At 36.8% G+C, this 20,928-nt stretch overlaps 2 protein-coding genes across 3 annotated transcripts in view; one reads left to right on the top strand and one right to left on the bottom strand.

The window, feature by feature from the left end:
• LOC144437431 (uncharacterized) overlaps positions 1 to 8,759 on the top strand; it is a 9,129-nt gene extending 370 nt beyond the window's left edge. Inside the window, exons 3-17 of the mRNA XM_078126371.1 lie at positions 136 to 264; positions 869 to 988; positions 1,579 to 1,701; positions 1,916 to 2,038; positions 2,643 to 2,765; positions 3,374 to 3,496; positions 3,775 to 3,897; positions 4,297 to 4,515; positions 4,998 to 5,093; positions 5,305 to 5,400; positions 5,809 to 5,904; positions 6,528 to 6,629; positions 6,905 to 7,010; positions 7,479 to 7,595; positions 8,184 to 8,759. Coding sequence (XP_077982497.1) covers positions 136 to 264; positions 869 to 988; positions 1,579 to 1,701; positions 1,916 to 2,038; positions 2,643 to 2,765; positions 3,374 to 3,496; positions 3,775 to 3,897; positions 4,297 to 4,515; positions 4,998 to 5,093; positions 5,305 to 5,400; positions 5,809 to 5,904; positions 6,528 to 6,629; positions 6,905 to 7,010; positions 7,479 to 7,595; positions 8,184 to 8,313 — 1,826 coding nt within the window. The 3' untranslated portion in view covers positions 8,314 to 8,759. The remainder of the gene's footprint in view (positions 1 to 135; positions 265 to 868; positions 989 to 1,578; positions 1,702 to 1,915; positions 2,039 to 2,642; positions 2,766 to 3,373; positions 3,497 to 3,774; positions 3,898 to 4,296; positions 4,516 to 4,997; positions 5,094 to 5,304; positions 5,401 to 5,808; positions 5,905 to 6,527; positions 6,630 to 6,904; positions 7,011 to 7,478; positions 7,596 to 8,183) is intronic.
• Positions 8,760 to 9,689: 930 nt separating this feature from the next.
• Positions 9,690 to 20,928, bottom strand: part of LOC144438273 (long-chain-fatty-acid--CoA ligase 1-like) — a 36,406-nt gene continuing 25,167 nt past the window's right edge. For both annotated transcript variants that reach the window (XM_078127327.1, XM_078127326.1), the window contains exons 3-22: positions 20,776 to 20,893; positions 20,306 to 20,373; positions 19,047 to 19,148; positions 18,525 to 18,624; positions 17,458 to 17,630; positions 16,979 to 17,011; positions 16,658 to 16,709; positions 16,433 to 16,506; positions 16,042 to 16,119; positions 15,435 to 15,569; positions 14,610 to 14,692; positions 14,393 to 14,447; positions 14,183 to 14,278; positions 13,724 to 13,885; positions 13,279 to 13,395; positions 12,264 to 12,317; positions 12,024 to 12,113; positions 11,676 to 11,777; positions 11,431 to 11,502; positions 9,690 to 11,296 (exon numbers count right to left, since the gene is read on the bottom strand). In XM_078127327.1, coding sequence (XP_077983453.1) covers positions 11,135 to 11,296; positions 11,431 to 11,502; positions 11,676 to 11,777; positions 12,024 to 12,113; positions 12,264 to 12,317; positions 13,279 to 13,395; positions 13,724 to 13,885; positions 14,183 to 14,278; positions 14,393 to 14,447; positions 14,610 to 14,692; positions 15,435 to 15,569; positions 16,042 to 16,119; positions 16,433 to 16,506; positions 16,658 to 16,709; positions 16,979 to 17,011; positions 17,458 to 17,630; positions 18,525 to 18,624; positions 19,047 to 19,148; positions 20,306 to 20,373; positions 20,776 to 20,893 — 1,926 coding nt within the window. In that variant the 3' untranslated portion in view covers positions 9,690 to 11,134. The remainder of the gene's footprint in view (positions 11,297 to 11,430; positions 11,503 to 11,675; positions 11,778 to 12,023; positions 12,114 to 12,263; positions 12,318 to 13,278; positions 13,396 to 13,723; positions 13,886 to 14,182; positions 14,279 to 14,392; positions 14,448 to 14,609; positions 14,693 to 15,434; positions 15,570 to 16,041; positions 16,120 to 16,432; positions 16,507 to 16,657; positions 16,710 to 16,978; positions 17,012 to 17,457; positions 17,631 to 18,524; positions 18,625 to 19,046; positions 19,149 to 20,305; positions 20,374 to 20,775; positions 20,894 to 20,928) is intronic.

Here is a 20,928-nt window from a genome sequence, read left to right as displayed (position 1 = left end):
TTCTGTCAAGGCAAGTGGTGCCAAACATAAGCTAAACGTTTGTTTCCCCCGCTAAGGAATTGGATAAAAAAAGTGTAACAACAAAATAGGGAGAGTTTATACTATAATATCAGACTCACCTTTGCTTTCTTTTAGATATCGATGAATGCTTGGATGTCACAGAGGATGAAATATGTTCTGAGGGGTCGTTTTGTGAAAACACCCTGGGTAGCTACATCTGTGTTTGTGAAGAAGGTTACATAGAAACGTTAGATGGTTGTCAAGGTAAACAACAACAAATTTCATTTTGATAATGAGTCATTGTTCTCTATAAATGCTTTATTGTTACGTCATTTCAGTCTTTTCAAAACATACTGTGCAACAACTAAATAAATAACTGCATGTATTATAGTGTATTTAAAATGAACTAACAGATGTCCTCTATACACATGTGATTCTGAAGAAGTGTATTTTGATTATGCACAAAATGATTTATGGTGTTGCGCTCTTTGGCGGGGTGTTTTTTTTTTCTTCAATTAAGAGCGAAAGTTAGGAAAGTTCTGTTGATCTGGATCGATGGGCACAAAACGTCATGTGAAGAGGTACATTATTAGTCCGTTCACACTGGGACATATCCCCCGCAGAATCAGTGACTTGACTTCCATGGATTTTTTAATATTCAACGAGCGTTTACTATACAAAGTGTTGCCGTGGCTGAAAAAAACCTAGATATAATCTATTTCTCGGAAACGTGATCGTGCAGTGTAGATCAAATGTACATTCATATTCGAGTACACCTTATCTTACCTAAAATGATAAGTAACATTTTCAATCTCAATATTTTAAAACCCCTACAAGCGACATAATTCATAAACCGATTTCCCTGTAGACTTCAACGAGTGTGAAGAACCTGAAATATGTCCCCTGGGAGCTGAGTGTGTTAATACTATTGGGTCATATGAATGTGCTTGTCCAGAGGGGTACAGGGGTAACGCCACCCAGTGTGAAGGTAAGTTCAACTACTGCAAAGATGGGGAGATAATAAAAGGGGGGGGGGGGTGTTTATCCAGATGGATATGAATTTAAGGACAACGCCACCAAACAATGACTTGAGAGTATTTTTTTAATGAGGCGCAAACTTAGAGAAAAAATGTTACTCGTGGCTAAGATTTCAAAATGATGTTGTCTATTTTCTTACATGATGGTACAAAATACTCAAAATGTGTTTACCAGTTTTCGTTTTCTGTACTGACCCCCACTCCCTCCCACCCCACCCCATTGTCTGATGTATGAAAAGAAACCGACAAAGTATCGTTACAACTACACGAGTCTGCTGACTTGTGATCGTTTAAATCCGATTGGAGAACTCAGGCACTTGACTACCGTATAAACGTATAAATGTTGTCTTTTAAATATTTGTGTCGCCAAATAAAGTCCACTCGATAAAATTTCATTTCTTGTAATGATCCAGAGCACTACATGACCAGTTTCTTTTATTCTGACTATTTGGTACTCAACCCCCCCCCCCCACCACACACACACACACACCATCCTCCCAGCATCGAAGTTTGACAATATCTCTCTATTGCTTCTATCAAGACATTGATGAATGTGAAGAAGGTATTGACGAATGTGCAGATTATGCAAGATGTGGCAATCTGATTGGTGCTTACTTCTGTCAGTGTTACAAAGGTTTCTATGGTGATGGAGGGACGTGTTTCGGTGAGGACAAAATTACATCTTAACATTCAAACGCCGATTCTAGAAATAATGTATGGACATTACTACGGACTATAAAATTGCAGTTAAATTTCAGATTTTTTCAGAGACAAGTTTGCTGCTAATGATATGGTTTGTACCATTTTGGTCACGTGATCCATTGTTTTGTCACATCTTTCGTTATTTAAATCGTAATTTTTTGAAAATTACTTTTCAGACGTTGATGAGTGTCAGATTGGTAATGGTGGTTGCGCACAGGCGTGTGTCAATGTACCTGGTAGTTATTACTGCGCATGTCAAGTAGGTTACACGTTACATCCCAATGGAGCAGACTGTCAAGGTAGGCATCATCATTATGACGTCATATGCCTCTTCTCTTGATTGGTATTCATAAATTGCTTCGTATCGATGAAATATTAGAAAATCGATATTATTTTGCAAATTCAATAGATCTATCATATTATAGAAAAAGCATATGATGTTGTAGCCTAATTGTTGGGCACTGGTCTCACCATTTATGTCTTAACTTTTCCCGCCAAAATTATTGAAACAAATCCTCTTTTTATTTAATTTTTTCGTTCACACCAACTTTATTTTGGATCAGGATCATGAAATTAATCTTTATTAATAAATTTGTCTCAAATTCTAAAATAAACGAGGACAGTCTGTTAAAATATGCATGTCCGCCATACTTTCTCACAAAACAGAATAGGTTGACGTCGATTATTACACTTAGATCGGGTTCCTTGTACTGAGAAGTGCCAATTTTGCCGTTGGCTATCCAGGGACTATTTCATTAAGCAGACGAAGTATACTAATGTAACCTTTCTCGCTGGCCTGCGGCGGAACGATACATAACAATCATTTGTCTAACAGATATAAAACAGCATTGGCAAATGAATATTTGTGTGATGTGTTACCTCTCACTCATTTACTTCTTTCAGACATCGATGAATGTTTGATAGTCCGTGGTGGATGTGACCAATACTGCTACAATACTGAAGGCTCGTTTGTTTGTAGCTGTGACCAAGGTTATGAACTCCATGTTGATGATAAATCATGTGTGGGTGAGTAACCATAGTAACCAACTTTTAATGTCGTTGACATGGTGATACTGTGTTCGACTGGTAGGAGACATCCGATATCCCGAAACGACGCGCTCATAACGGATCATCAACTTTTGCTTTTAATTTTATGGGGGAAAGTCCATTTGAAGTATTTTATCAACGTCAGTTCTTCATTGTGGATAATTATTTTTTTATAACTTTTTGTGAACGAAATATTTTTAAATTCAGTCTACAGTGACTTCATTATTTGTACCAACGCAGACTGATCAACATGTATTTTGACAAGTGATAGGTTGTAATGTTTCAAATGAAATTCTCCACCTTTAAGGTACAGCCATCTTACCATAACTTGAATGTAGTGACGAGTAATATTATCAGGTTATCGAAGATTACAAAGAAACAAGCCACGTATGTAGAACAACGCGTGTATTTAAGCTAGGGAGTCAAAGGCTATGATATGTCAACGACTAGACTCCCTAACTTAACTCGACTTATATCGTTCACATACCATAACCACTGTTCTACAGTTGCCCTTGAAATACTATGGATTGTTTAGCGCCAACACTGTAACTGATCAATTCTGTTCGTTTACAATTGTAAACATACAGATATGAACGAGTGTCTGGTGAGGAATGGAGGATGTGAAGAACTATGCATCAATGAACCAGGTAGGCATCGATGTAACTGTGGACCTACCAAACAACTAGACATCGATGGAACATCGTGTTTAGGTAAGGCGATTAAAGTTTCTAGAAAATCTAAACCCAAAGTAACTAAGGAAGGGAGTTATCATTTTGATAAAAGTTAAAATTGAAAATATACCAAGGAAACTATTTTATATATTATATATATATATATATATATATATATATATATATATATATATATATATATATATATATATATATATATATATATATATATATATATATATATATTTGTCGGTGTATTAATTTTTTGCTCTTTTGAAATATTCTGGTTCATTGTGACAAAATGTTCCTTCATTCAGATATAACAAACTGTGCAGTTAAAAACGGTGGATGTGAGCAACTATGTGAAGAGACTCCCTTTGGTCTAAAATGTTCCTGTCATGATGGGCACAGTCTAAGCGACGACGGAAGAACATGTCAGGGTAAGAGAATCTATGTCGGTATTCATAATCTACCAAATCGGTCAAAAAACGTATATGTTTGTATGAATTTGCAACTCTAGTGTGTGTTTTCAGCTGACAGTGTTTCGTATTTCATGTACTGTCTGAACATTTATCGATGTTTCACCCCTTTCTCCCCTCCCCTCCTCTCCAGAAACTCTCATAGAACATATTATGTAATCTGTTCGCACCCACAATGCCCAACAATGATTCAACAAATAATTGCATATGGAAAACAAATCAGTTCAAATCCGACTTTGCATAGGAAGTACTTAACTAGTCATCCAATAACTGCAATTCCGATGTCTAAAATGTGAAGTTATGTGTCTTTCTTTCTGTTATTTCTCTCACTCCTACCTTTATCTACCTCCTCTTTGATAGATGTGAATGAGTGCGCCGACTTAAACGGTGCCTGTGAACACATCTGTGTCAATACACCAGGGAGCTACCATTGTGAATGTAGGGAGGGGTTCCGTGTGACGAATCGCAATCGATACAATTGTGAAGCTGTCTGTGACCCACCCTGTCTGAATTACGGTGTATGCTCCGGACCTAATGAGTGTCTTTGTCCTGCTGGATATCCAGGACCACTTTGTACACGTACGTAGGTAAAGAACTACAACACATAGAAACGACAATCATCGGAGTGTCTGTAGAATGACCCCTACCAAAAAGGGGACCAAAGGATATTTTGGTGACTTGGGGGGGGGGTCGTCAAATTAAGCCTACCATAACTGTGCATGATATATTATTGTCTACGTCATTTTATCTCTCTATGTGTACGTGCTTCCCAGTCTTAATACTTGCTAACTCTGTTTGCACACTTTTTGTAAATAAGTTATTGCAGAACTGTTTATTGTGATGTGGTGAGATCGTACGTTCATGTTGGCCAAATTGGATGCTAGATGTGACTTATATGTACATTATAAACTTAGTGTCATTATACATATTGTCTTCGAAACATTGTCTAAACACCGCTGTTATTGATTGATCTAAGGCTCATCATGTAATAAACAAACCCATTAGATATAACAGTCTAATTAATGAAAGTTTCAATAAATGTATATTTTGTGATTTTACAGCAATGTGTAATCCTCCCTGTGCTCATGGTGGAACCTGCTTACGATGGAATAATTGTATTTGTCCCAAAGGATACGAAGGTCCCGGATGTCAGAATGGTAAACACATTGTCATTATTGTAGTAGGCTTTGCACCGCATTCGCTATTATAACACACTACTAAAACTACTTGTTGGCAAATATTATAATGCATTTGTATCTTTCTTCTAAGTAAATAACAGCTATAGATCAACATTGGCGAGATGGAATAGTGATCTGATTATGTACATGTATGTGTATAAATGACTTGTTTCTTATTTGGTCTGCATAGCTCGCTGTGATTTACCTTGTTTAAATGGTGGTAAATGTATTGGTCCAAACAAATGTCAATGTTCATCAGATTATAAGGGAACATACTGTGATACACGTAAGTATTTAAATACCCAAAGAGGGCTATTACTTATATTTCTTATAATAAATTATCATCTCTCTTCTCATGATCTTGGACATCAGGCCATCACGACAAACCTTTGTCAGGCCATCACGGTAAATATTTTTCAGGCCACCACGGTAAACCTTTGTCAGGCCATCACGGTAAACCTTTGTAGTCACTAGTCCGAATGAATCTTTTCACTGTCATGTCGCCACGCAGTTGACGACATTGACCTCAGAAAAGGTACACGTATGATTTAGACCACCCAGAAAGCTGAAGGCAAAGAGACACGGATGTATATAAACACGGCGATTCGTTATCATTCATCCAACAGCTTGAGATACTGTGTTGCCCCTTAAACTTCCTAATATAGCAACATGTATTATTTTAATTTATTGATAGCTGTATGTACACCTGGATGCAGCAACGGTGGCACGTGTTCTGGTGTTAATATCTGTCTATGTCCTACGGGCTTTCACGGACCTAGATGTCAAGAAGGTATTGGTTCTTGTTTGCATGATTCAGACACAACATGAATAAATGCAAGGGGAAGGGAGTGAGAGAGGAAGAGATGGAGAGAGAAACATACATACATACATACATACATACATACATACATACATACATACATACATACATACATACATTATACATACATACATACATACATACATACATACATACATACACACACACACACAGACAGACAGACAGACAGACAGACATACATACATACATACATACATACATACATACATACATACATACATACATACATACATACATACATACATACGGATAGGGATAGATAGGGAGATATCTTTGTACGTGAGAGAGTGAGATAGTGATGATGGCATTAGAGAAATAGAACCGTTGACAGATAGGTTAGAAATGCTTTACTGGATTACTCGTTAAAAGTCAGACCACTATATTTAGTGGTCGTAGATCGTAACAATATTGCTGTCAGCGAAGTATCGAAAACTTCAAGCAAACGGCAAAAAAATGTCTACTTCGAATTCGTTGATATGGATCCTTGAAATTTTAGCCGTTTTTCTCAAACAAAATCTTAATCTACATAAGTCATCAATATTTTGCATGTTTGTTTTTTGTTTTCAAATTAGAGAGAAAGATCTGTCCACTGCCCTGTCTGAACGGAGGTGAATGTGTTGGATTAAGTCAATGTAAATGTCCTGCTGGTTTCCATGGCAAACGATGTGAAACACGTTAGTATGGCTATTGAATCTACATCAGCATTATAACACTTCTTATGGTGTTTGATTTCATCACTGTAGAGTCAGACACTGCTGAACTCGGCAAAGGAAACTTGCTTACAGCAGAAATTTGCATATGCGTAGTTTAGTCCAGTAGCAAATATTAGTATATATGATGAAAACGAATCCATACATGATATTTCGAAAGAGTCTAAAACTGCTTCATTCAGGCTAATTTTGTCATATTGTCAATAAACCATGACACTTTAATTATTCTACTTTCACAGAGGAGGTGACAACATGCCGACCACCCTGTCGACATGGCGGAACCTGTATACCTGGAAACAGGTGTTCATGCCTAGAAGGAACTAGTGGTCTGCGATGTGAAAATAGGTAACACAAAACATAACTCGTCATGGTTTCAAATTGGTGTATGCTTATTTCCTCATCTTACCCACACCTCTGTAGCCATAGACAACGCCTATGCTTTAAAAGTTTTCCCAAAAAATCAGAGAACGTCCCTACCAACGGTGAACTTCGAAGCGTCTTATCTTGAAACATTATAGTGCCGTCTAGTTGTATTGTAGACAATTAATTTATTCCAGGTTCAGCTAATTTGCATGAAGTTATGGTTCACCTGGGGAAGTCCTTTGTCTTTGAGAATGATTTTCAGAATATTTCCACCTAAAGTGAACTTTCGCCTCATACAAATCAGCCAATTCAACATACCGACTTAGTCGGGATGTGTTTATATATTGTCCATTGTTGTACTTTCTCTTAGTCTATAGAACTTACCTTAGCTAACTTTGCTAGTGAATCATCTTTTACCCTTTTCTTTAATACTGTCATGGTATTTCACAGATTCTGTCCACTAGTGACTGCAGTTGAAAGCGTTATCAGGGCTAGAAGAAAAGGGTTTGTTGAAAGTTATAAAGGTGCCTGTGGTCCATTTGGTTGGAGAACGTGTACGTTGTACAGGTATGTTCATAGATGTGCCACAGCATGGCGCAGGTTGTTGCGGTAGCAATCTTTTGGAAGTGCGCCCTCACACATTAAAGCCTATATTAGGAAGGAAATTATGTTTCGTTCCGTTCATTGTTTTTCGCACAACACTGCTAATTTATTGATATGAATAGTAATGACGTTTGTGCATCATGTTCTACATCATTCTAAATAGTTATTAACTGTCACTAATATACCTGATTGAGAATGGCCTGAACTCTTGAGTACTTTACAGGGTTCTATGATGTATTTTCATTTTCAATGTTTGTGTTTGTGTTTGTGTTTGTGTTTGTGTTTGTGTTTGTGTTTGTGTTTGTGTTTGTGTTTGTGTTTGTGTTTGTGTTTGTGTGTCTGTGTTTGTGTTTGTGTCTGTGTCTGTGTCTGTTCAACGTAACACCGACTCTCTGTGTCTGTTCAACGTAACACCGACTCTCTGGGTCTGTTCAACGTAACACCGACTCTCTGGGTCTGTTCAACGTAACACCGACTCCCAAAATCGTTATTGTCATTGCATTTTCCAATCGATCCACTGTATGCTTAACACACTGCACTTTGTTCCTGTAGGATCAATCACAGGCGAATATATGAGACAACGTACAGAGTTGGGTACAAGATTGACTGCAACGCTAAGATAGAAACAGAAAAACAACCATCTGGACCGTTTGATATTCCTGTTCAACCTCCAAGACCATAATTTGCATAAACCATCAACCGCAATGAAACATCAGATTTTTCCTTTTTCAACCAAGTTTTCTATTTTGTGTACTAGTACTAATTTCAGTCGTATTATACACATAGTAAAATGTCTGCCTGTCTGTCTGTCTGTCTGTAAGTCTGTACGAATGATATGCAATAACATATAAAAACACAATAATGTACTTGTATTTAAAGCATGGGCATTGGAAACTGAGAATTTTCAAGCGCATATCAACCATGGCTACATTCATAACAACTGCACAACTATACTACAAACCACAGTCCTGGGTACAGGCTTTCGATAATTTCTGTAAACTTTGCCACTTTTCATAATGTTTTCATAATTTAATTTCAATCTGAGATAATTGCTTTTTGGACTTCTATAAAAACACAGATAAAAAACCCACGTGTGCTGCAACGCCATTGGCGATATGTACTATAAATTAAGACTATTTTGTTTTTGTTTGTTTTTTACTATCATATTAATTGTCAATACTCAAATATTAAAATTATGTATTCATTTACAAGTATGGACTCAGTGTAATAATTACTACCCCTCACAGAGTAAATCCCAACAAACCGTCACCGAAAGGTTCATTGCAATATATTACATTTTATACCATTTACCATACCCATCATATAGTAAGGTGTGTTGTCACAGCTACAAATCCGCTCTTGACAGAATCTTTGCCGGTTTTTTCAGAGAATAATTAGTACACAATACCTTGTCTACAGTCATGTAAATGTTTGTTTGGTTTTGTATGTTACTGATGAGCAGTAACGAATAAAAATAATTATAATTGTAATTTTCTACATCCATTACCCCCTCCCCCCAAAAAAACAAACACACACACACACACACACACATTTAACTAGAATGCGTTAGGGACTCTCATTGTAATTTGGATCCAAGTTATAGACTGTGTCACTAAAATTGCACTAGCTGCAACTAGATTGCTTTTTGAAACTTTTTTTTTATTAGATATAACGACTTAATGGTCATATAGTACACCCTGAACAGTATTGAATCCCCTGTGACTAAACGCAGTTGTGCATCTATATATCTGTATACATAATATACCGAGTAGTACAACAAATCCAGTAAATTAAATTTTGGAGTCCGTACCTTAAAACAGCAACGTGATCACAATTTCAACCTGTTACTGTACAACATATGGATAAAATCGACCGCAAATGAACATGTACAATCACGTATCGGTATTTTAACAATTTTTTGTGAATATATTGTTGGTTGCCTGATCGACAAAAATAATACCCTGGTTATAGCGAGTGTAGGTTTAAAGTGGGGGAAAGGAAAGATTGTGTAATAGTGCAAATAACGGACTCGACTACCATTTTGATTTTCAACCACACCATATTTATTAGCTACTATCCTTCAATGAAATAACAAAAACATGGCATGACAACCAGTGTCATGACAACCATTGTCATGACAACCAGTGTCAGGGTAACATAACAATACACACAACCGTACAATAATATAGATAAATTTGTATTTTGTAATAAGTAGAATGATAACATTGACTTAATTTGCATAGGACAACTTTAACATCACAAGGACGTACGTGAAACACATTTCACCATCTTGACAACGGATTGGCAATTTATGCGTACGATTTATGACGTCACCTGCCTAGATTTCAAGAATTAAATTTCAAAATTTCATAAAGCTATAAAATGATTCTTTGGAGATTTTATGAGAAATTTTCATATATTTTGACATTTCATCGTCCGTGTGTGTAATATACTAGTATGTGACATATACAAACGCCAACGGATGCAGGTCTTTAAAGCTAAGCCGTATTATTGCACTTTTTAATAGGGAACCAATATTACTACTATCGTCTGAAGGAAGGACATTTGTGTACTCAAATTAGAAGACATATCTCTTGTAAGATGCGATACAGACTTAGTCCGATCTCTTTTGCATGTAAAGTAAAGTTTTTAAAATGAACTTTTCATATTGGTAAACATCTCAAATCTCGCGGACTGAAATAGGGCTCTTGCATAGTAGCAAGAACCCTTGGATACGAGTCTAGAAGACTGGAAATATTACGAATATCTCGACCGATGAGTTTGATATTTTCAAAATAACTTCATTAAGGACACGTTTTTTGAGAAATAAAGAAATATTTAGCCACTCATATAGTGGTTTCGTTTTATCTTTGTCACAATAACTGTCCGTCTGTGTACCTGTTACAGAGTAAGATTTACCAAAGTGACTGCTCACCATGTGATCAAAGTAACGTTCTATCTCTCTTTTTGCTGTTCTATATGGCCAAAATCTTTTTTGTAGGTTGAAGGTTGTCGTGTAAGTGAACATAAGTTCATAGTTGAAAAGAAAATGTCGTAGCATGAAGATTTTTGGAATGAAATATGTTCAGGCAGTTAGGTTACTTTAGAGTTGAAACTGTGCCATAATTCTTTGACATTTATTTTGCTTTTTAGCTTGCGAAGTGGTGTTTTAACAGTCTGTAAAGATAACAATATTAGGGATATAGATGAACACCAGAACACTACATGTTGTATCAAGTAATATCGAATTAACTTTCATATTCAAGTCAAGAACCCATCACTGACGGACTGGACTGAATAGTTACTAACCTGGTATTAAACCAATCACCGATAACCATATGACCCGACTAACCAATGACTTACTAGATGGATATATTAGAATATTAACTGCGACATGCTAGCACTTCAATGCTGATTTGTATCCAACAACCAATCACACAGTGTGTGTTATTATATTATGCATTTTAGGTTGATGTGCACCTGTATATCGACCAAACAACCAATCACGATTTATGTGTTTCTTTCATGCAGTTCAGGTTATTGTACATGTCTTCAATACTCTGCGCAAAGCGCTTTCGGAGTTCCAGTCTCTTGATTTTGAACGTTGGTGTCATCAAACCGTTCTCGATGCTAAATTGTTCCGACGACACGTAGATATCTTTCACCTGTAGAGAGGGAATGTAGTAATACGATTATGAAATATAATAGTTAAATGGCGGGAACTCTGCTACAGTGTATAGGACACTTGACGCTGTCACCATGTTTCCAAATTTTCAGAAAAATCATATTGTTAACCTACCTGTTCGAAACCTTTTAGTCCCGAGGTCTTACCAAGTTGAGCAAGATCCTTCAAGATGGCGTCCTTGACAACCTGTCAGAAAAAAACCCAGAGTAACATTGAAAAGTGGTTCATTGACATGTATCATGTATCGAAATGGTACATCTCAATAATCCAAAACGTTTTTTATTTCAACAACACTTCTTCTACGTTTGTTATGTAAATCATGTTCGTACAAAGATCTTAGTTTCTAGGGAATACCCTACCTTGTTTCCACACAGTTCGTCAATAGTTCCCGACAACCCTTTCGATTTGGCCCAGTCAGCCAAGTTTTCATGATCGGGTGTCACCACAGCAACGAGATATCTCTGAGAACAAAATGGCGTAATATAACTAGTGACATTACATCATGCTTGATAAATAACTTGAAGGTATTGAAACAATCATTGCTAATGTTTCAGAACAAGTGTTGAATTGAGAAATAACTGTCGTCTGATAAACATTTAACTTTTAAAAAATTCCATAGAAAGTTCAAGTCAATCCGGGTCTTTTTACAAGAGCTGTCGCAATAAAATTGGTTGTGAGATATTTACTAGTATTCGTGTTTTACTGACCTGCAGGCTATCTCCATGTACAAATATCTGTGCGATGAACTGGCTTCGTGTGTAGACGTTCTCAATCTTTTCTGGAGCGATGTACTCACCCTGTATAAAAATCAGTCGTGTAAATTACTGGTTATGACGGACACATTGATCATGAGATCAGGCATCATCTTTTAGACGTGGAGGGCGGTATGTTAGCGTACAAGTCTTGACAGAACTACTTTGCTAAGACAACTAATTATAATGGCTTACCTGATCTAGTTTGAAGATGTGTTTCTTTCTGTCTATGATTTTCAGAGATCCATCCTGTGAGAATAGAAGAAAGAAGTTGTATGAATACAAAAAGTTTAATATGTCCAGGGGGTGGGGGTGACGTAATCTGGCGCCACCAGTGGCAGCACATGCAGTAGAGGTAAATCGACTAGAATAAAAAAAATTTAGATCATCGGAGTAGCCTACAAAGTGATATGATAGTTGAGATTTTACGATATCTCGAATGACATTTATGCATAAAACATGTAAACATGTAAACATGTAAAGCTGACCAGTCATATTTCATATTTAGATTAACACTCATGGGAGTAAATCGAATCAGACAGTTTCCTAGTTTTGACAGTTTAAATTTGACATCCGAGGATTTGACACGCACAATGGACGGTACAATATCACTATATAACATATAAGTTAATTAGTGTAGGGAAACAGAACGAAGAGAGTTCACTCATTGTTAACTTTACATTTCAATGCTTACGATACCGAGACAGATGGGAAATTGATTCTAATATTGATGAATGGAGCATCGTCGCAAACCACGGCCTGTTTTCCGGCAACAATGTAGTGATAGAAATAATAACTCTGGTTTGCGAGAATGGAATGGAGATACTCTGGCTTCTCATTTGTACAGGACAATTCTTGCAACTTGGACAACAGGAACATGTAGTATATCTTAGATTGTTGTTTTCCTTGGGAAAATATCACATGAGTCTTAACTACAAATGTATCGCATTCTTGTGTGTGTTTTAGATACAGGTAGGGCAAATATGTTCAAGTCACAACGTTATTGTATTTTGAGCCTTTACACAAGGAAAACAACCATTTAGGAAACACTGTGTGTCTTACCAAACATTGCCACCTGACGCAAAATAGAGGTTTAACATTGAACCACGCTGTAATAATGTTTTGATATTCCATTTCGTCATCACCCACCCGACCACCCACCCACTGTTGCGTCGACCTAGCCCGATGAATTATGAAATGTTTGACCTACCAGTAGCCATTGTCCGATATCTCCGGTATGCAGCCATCCATCCTCGTCCAAGGTTTCCGATGTCTTGACAGGATCGTTGAAATATCCCTTGAAAACACTTGGACCTTTCATACAAACCTAACAAAAAGAAAAATTAAATTAACGACTTTTGTTCGTTAAGAAATTCTCATCTTATTATCAATCCCCGATTACAGGATAGTATATAAATGGAAAACAAATTTGATAAATCAACCCACTGACCCTCGATCGACCGAAATATTAAGAGTTCGAGTGGACTGTTAAAAATGGGAAATAAATTCCATATACATGATATCAACACTCAATATTATCCAAAAACGTAAATTATGAAAAACTGCTTGTCATTCAAATACATGAAAAAACAAATGACAATTTTGGTTGTATTTATGTAAATTTTAGTCGCCTCCGTAATATGCTAATACCATACCTCTCCTTGTTGATTCTCAGCAAAGTATTCCATATCCGGGACATCTATTAACTTGACAGAGCATGACGGGATAGGTGGACCAACTCTACCTGGTTTGCTTTCTCTTGGCAGTGTCATAGTTGCCGGGCAAGCACTTTCAGTTTGGCCATAGCAATCATATACCTGTCAATCAAAACATATAGACAGAAAGCATGGAAGTCAGCCTCATGAACACCAAATCAAATCCTACACGCATTTTGGTGGCACCACTGTTGGAGAACAGACATGGGACTTCATTTATAGACAATGCTTTTACCAACAAGGTAAACGTTCCATTCTTGAGAACGTAAAAGGAACTGTTCCTGTAAATGGAGAATATTGTTTTGTAAATTGCAACCAAGGGCACATCGAGCAAGTATAGGAAATACAGAGAGTAACGCTGTATAAAGTACATAACTCGTTCATATATCAAATACTTACATAGCATCCAAGGGCACATCGGGCAAAGCGCATAACTCGTTCAGACATTGGAGCACCACAACAACAAAATTGTTTAACACGTCCACCTAACATGTTCTGTTAAAGAAAGAAAGAAAGAGAATTTTTTATGCTAAACATGAATATTTGAGAATGGTTGAGATTCAAAAAGGCTTACGTGAAAGTATAGTGGAACTAAACAATTTACAATACCTGGATTTTGCCGAACACTAAACGATCCCATATGGTGTCTTTAGTGATAATTCCTCTGTAACATAGAAACAAATAAATAGACGTTCAGATGTTTAAACCTGTACTAGTTGCAATAAGGACATTTTGCAACAGGTTGAAATCGTGATGGCCGTTGAGGGCGCTGATTTCTGGGTGACACCATTTGATCTGGAAACAGCTACAACACTTGTTTGCTCACCTTTTTAACAGAGCCCCTTTCTTCCTCATCGCTATATTGAATACAATTTTCTTAAAGCAGCTGCTGCTAGCTTGAGCAATCACCTGGAGAAGGAAGCACGACAGATCGTTTTATATGGATGTATGTCTAATACAATTATGGTTTTTGACTGTCTGACTGACTGACTGACTGACTGACTGACTGACTGACTGATTGGCTGATTGACTGACTGACTGACTGACTGACTGACTGACTGACTGACTGACTGACTGATTGCTACTGGTGAAACTAACTCAAATTACTACCGATATTAAAGTCAGTATGTGTAATTATTTTCTAGACAATATATTCGTAAATCTGATTTTCTCTCTCTCATTTTTTCATGCCTGGTCTAATACAAAGCTAGTCTAGTAGATAACCAATGTCTATATATATAATGGTTGGGTATTTCATATTATTTTGATTTTAAAAGCTGACTTTGGGCTCAGACCACTATTTTCTATAATAGTGGTCTGAGGTTTGAGGTTGAAAATTGACGACTTTCACGAGCTTTTGTTATCCAGTATCAACATTAGTCTGTAAGGAACGCCGTGACGGGGAGCCTGGCATCGGTCAGCAAATCTCTAATATGCGAGAGGAGAGAATGACACGACGTATCTTACAGTCTACATCAATATAGATTATGCAGACTGGTATAGCCGTATCTCCTGCTTCTTAATGATCTTCTGCTTGATACTGTGCAAAACACCTTACAGTTATCGCACACAGCTATCGTGTCAGTGTACATGACAAAACCCAACTTATTGCGAGATTCTGTTTTCTTTTTTTTACTGAAATTCAAAATACCTTGTCATGAATTCTGTTTAATACCCTTGGTACAACGGGAATCAGTGTTGGCTTGAGTTCCCGGATGTCATCCATCAATTCTCGTACATAACCTCTGAAAAACCCGACACGTCCTCCTTGCATGTACACCCATAACTGGGGGAAAAGATGAAAACACAAGCCCCTAAGTGTGATAGTAACATGCGTGCATATTTATGTATTCAATTATTTAGATGGGAAAACATTTAATACATAGTAAAACTTGAGAAGTAAAAAGAGTTGAAAATTATACTATTCGGACATAATCATATTAACTATACTGTGTATTTAATTGCAACTATGTACAACGCCTTTATTTGATGACTTTCAGACATGTATTCTTAAGACGGAAATTTGGGCTGAAATCTGAGCACTGGTATCCTATGACGACGACAGCCATACATTCAAAAGAAGACGACACACAGTTTGTAACATAATGAAAAAATAGACGCAGAAAAACAAGAAAAGAGAATGATCTACAGGTTCCGATCCAACGCGACACTGTGACTAGTGACTAGTGACTAATGTGACAGTGTAAACGTACTAAATCTGTGTATCCACACAATAATCTCTTGCATTGAAACCTTACCTGACTACTTCTTTCGTACATATGTGCTAATGGTAGATAGGAAATCGTGGTGTCTTCAGGACTTAGATCGCCCTCACCCTACAAGTCAAAGAACAACTGGTCAGAGCTGGTCACATTAACATTTATCCACAGTCCCTATATCATAGAGGGAATGTGATTTATAAATTCTGCCATAATCGAGTCTTAAACTAGAAAACAGTAAACTCAACTTGGCGCAAGGGTTTGATTCAAAATACCCACTAGTATCTGAAAATTCAAATTAGTCTGTTTCTCCAGGGACTTGGCAATGTGGCTTGATGTGTATGCCAATGTCGTCAGAACTATAGTACATGTATGTACGTGGCTAGTCTCGGCTGTTTTACAATTTTATAGCCAGTGTAGGTGTACTTACTTTTAAATGTGCACAGCATCCAGACATACCAGCAATGATATTACCGTGTGTTATCATTGCTCCCTTAGGATCACCTAATGATGAAAAAAAAATACAGTTTCTCTTTTGAAACCCGAATATTCGATTGACAGGCAAACTAAGAACAGCACGCAACGACAAGTTGAATCCAACCAAGTCATAAACTCAATGACTTCGTGGACTAGGTAATAAAAAGTTACAGCTTACCTGTAGTTCCACTCGTGTAGCAAACAGTCGCCAAGTCTTCAGGTTTCGGCATCTATGGGGAAAATGAAGAAATGTGAACAAACACTAAACATGTACTTTTTGAGTCTTGTATTACCATACATCATGATTTGAATACGACAGTTTTAGCAATGTCTTTACGTCGTTGTGTTTATACTGCATATTGCCTAAACACACTTAGAGCCATGATTAAAGTAGCTATTCTCAAAACGGTATGGGAGTTTACAAATCCCATCCTCAAATAGTCAAACGTTTCACCTCGATGTTAAAATCGTATTAAGGAAACAATAACAAAGTACTCACCAAAGCTTCATGGGGTTCAATTCTGCCCATAGCCTGGAAATCGAAAAAAAAGTAACGTTGTAAAATAGAGACGGAAGAAGATTTCTGAAAGGTATTTTTTTTCACTTGGTTTATACGCTTCATAAACTCACGTGAAAGCTCAATTGATAACGAAGATACGTACCTGGATATACATTAATGTGAATAGAATACATACATCGATCAATGATTCGACTAAATTATATAGTCTCCTGGTTGTAAGGTTGTTATGACTCCGGAATGTTGTACTCCGTAGAGGGCGTAGTTGTACATCATATGTCATGTGACTCAATTCGAGTTGTTTGATCATGCCATCCAACTTTATACAGATATGAACAGGTTTCTTATCGTCAGAAACTGCATTACATCAAAGTTACCAGGAACTTTTTTTCGGCTGAAGTTCGATTTAAGAGAAACGAGTTTTGTATTATATTTAAAGTATCAGAAATTCTATTACTTACCTCTACATCAGCAAAGGAAATGATTTCGATAGTTTGTTGCCTGGCCTTTTCCTTGATCTCATCAGAGACAGTTTCCATGACGATAATCTGTTGCAGTATGGGTGTCTTATCAGCTTTGTCTAACAGGAGTTTAACTTTCTCCTCTACGTCACAAACAACGATGTTCATTTCAGCTGAAAGTAACCGAGTGATATTTGTAATTAAGATGAAATAACCGAATGAATATTCCAAGACTGTCCTGGAACTACGACATTCTGAAAACTAGTACTGTATTTCGAGTAACTGTGTTTGCAAAGTATAACAAATATCGATTTCGTGAAATATCGAGTTCGTTAACTCGATATAGATATACATTTTCTATTGAATATACAACACTCTATGAAAATGAAGACCGCGTCAAAGTTTCTAAGTAGATCATCACATATACACGTAAAAAAGCTCGAGTGATAGTTTCAGCACAAAAAATCCACTTCATCTGTAGGTTTCTAGACACCCTATCTTCGGTCCTGTTCACAGAGGATCATTCGGATCTGAGACAGACTTACGTAGTATGGCAGACATACTCAAAATGAAAACTTTATGGGTTCAAACAAACAAACAAACAAACAAACGAACGAACGAAAGAAAAAACAAACACACACACACACAAACAAACAAACAAACAAACATACTTTCAAAGACAATCACCAGGTCAGCAAGCAAGGCAGACATACGTACGTACATTATTACATTATAGATGTATATCCATAATATTTTATTAAAAAGTAGACAGTGTAATATGTAATAAATGAGTATAAATGTGCCTACAGATCTCACGGTCGTCTACAGTGAGAAACAATACCTGTCTCAACTTAATTTGATTCAAAAACGAATAATTAAGGATATGATATTTGCATATATCTGTCAATCAATCAATCAGTCTATTTCAGAACAATAAGGTCACAGGCCCAAAGAGCAAACAATAATACAAACGTTTCAGTTCATAGAGGAAAATTCCTCTCTATTTTTCATTACAAAATAAATAAATGAAGCTAAATTATTTATACATCTGTCATAGCATATCATACCTTGATTAATGATGAAACTGACGGCGTCTGGCCCGAGTGTATCGTAAAGTGGCACAGTCACCATGGAGTACATACAACATGCATGGTCTGTAACAACCCACTGAAGTTAAGAGAAAAATACATTTGTCAATTTCTCTAGATGATGAAACAAATAAACGTAGACCTATATCTTACACAAGCATGCGTGATATGACACTACCTGCTGGATCCAATATTATAGTGTCACATGACAAAACTTATTTTTTTTGACAGATCTAGAAACCCACTGATGAAGAGGAGCTTAGTCCCATCGAAATATTTTGGTCAGAATTTGTTCACAAAATCTCAGTGCAAAAATTACAAACATGGACAATAAAACCTAGGTGTATAAGAGTCAAAGAAAGACCAAACTCTCTTTCCTTGTCACATTGGTAAATCTCTCCCGCTTCCTCCTCTTCACTCTCGCCCCTTGTCTATCTGTCTGTCTCCCCTCCCCTCTGTTGACGCTGCTCCATAATTCGGTACGTAAATAATTTCCCTTACCTCAACTCTGTTCTGTGAATAAATACCAACAAAGGTGGATTGACCAGGTTTATAACCAAGTTTTATCAAACCAGAACCAAAGTTCTTGATTCTTTCCAATACCTGGAAATAAAAACAAAGAGGCGAGAAGTATTCGTGAGATGTCTCCATACATGTTGATTCATTATACGTCGCCATGTAAGTGGTGTCCTCGGTCTGTGATGCCAGATTCTTGACTTACACGAGATATTTCGAACACGAGATTAATTATGCATAATACTAATGTGATAGGTTGAGACTGCCGCAGACCTCTTTGAAAAAATGTATTCTTACAAAGACAATACGACAGTCGTGTTTACATCGACATTTATTATGAAGTCATTTATAACACAATCTCTCAATTTTATTCAGCCCAGCTTTGGTACTTTTTCTCTGTTGGCCATTTACTGTGACGGAAGAAGTCATGACTGATAGATCCGTCAGCATGTCGTTTCCAGATTACATAGTATGCCTCCCTATACAGCACTATCGCCATGTATTAAGTTGACAGTCCCCGGATGGTAAAAAGTTTATTTGTTCAGGATTCAACCAGTTCTTCAATTCTGATTCGTATAAGAATGACGACAATGTTATAACATGACGTCATAAGTGTGCAATAAAGCAAATGGTATCCTCGGCGCATGGGCACGAGTTCTGAAGCACATAATTATTGCGATGTACTGACAACAGCGATACCCATATCACATGGGTTTTTATACCAGTTTGATTTATCTTTAGTCCCTAACTCAGACTACTACCAGGCATAACACATATAGCAGCTGTATCATCATAACCTTTTCCTGACCGAATTTTAAGGCGCTCAACGTACAAAAGTAACATCTGCTCTCTCGGGTTATGAATAAGTTAACCTCTTTATAAATGCAAACAATGGGAAGGTGAGGAAACACATCGGTTTGAATATTAAAATACTAGTCGTTATTTTTTGCTTTTTTGATTTCAAACATTTGAGGAACACCTTATGGTGTACTGGTTTTATTTTCTTACATTTTTTTTATTTTACTGATAAAATGTAACATTTCAAAAACGTTGGATAACAATCATTGTTGTGTAGTATTTTCACCTGTAAAGTGTAAGTTATGAAAGATATAACCCAAACTGTAAAATTATCAAATTTGGTAAGCAAATAAAAAGCCAAAATAGATCAGAAGGTGTTGGGGTATCTGCACCAATAATATACATAGAAATAGTGAAGATATATATAAACATGGTCGTTGTTGTACCTGTTCGTAAGTTAGCCATTGGTAAGGTTCACCTGGTCCAGGCCTCCAACCTAAAAATGGTCCATTATCTAAACAACACAAAACAAGTTTCAGATATTAATACACAAATGACTAATTTAACAAATTTTAATTGATCATGGCATATCAAGAAAACTTCTAACGTGACTGCCACGTTTACTTAAACTAGATCTTTTACTGATAAAATGTTAAACGATCCTAAAACTTGCCTTACAATTAACTGACAATATCTAACCGAACCCTACTGTTTGATCCAAGAATTCTATAGCGGGAACATTTACTGAATAGGTCACATGATTAGTTCCAATTTTCATTTCAACTAGAAATTTGAGAGAGGTGTTCAATATCACCAAAGTTTGTTCCGTTGGCCGTGCCGACTTTTTCATGGCATTATCAGCATGTATGGCGGATAAATATCGGCCGTATGAAAACGTTACTCCTCCCGTACTTACTTGAGACTCTTGCTCCTCTTCGTAGTGCTTCTGGCATCGTTCGGGCATCTTCAAAATAGTACTCTAATAGTTTGCTGCCATCCTCACACGCTGTCGACACTCGGACTTGCTCATTACCCTTGAGTGGAGAAATAATGACCAGACATTCGCAAT

Source organism: Glandiceps talaboti, chromosome 7 (genome assembly GCF_964340395.1).
Source record: "Glandiceps talaboti chromosome 7, keGlaTala1.1, whole genome shotgun sequence".
In the NCBI taxonomy this organism is placed as follows: domain Eukaryota; kingdom Metazoa; phylum Hemichordata; class Enteropneusta; family Spengelidae; genus Glandiceps; species Glandiceps talaboti.
The sequence above is the reverse complement of the archived record's forward strand: the minus strand, read 5'-3'. Positions and strand labels throughout refer to the sequence as shown.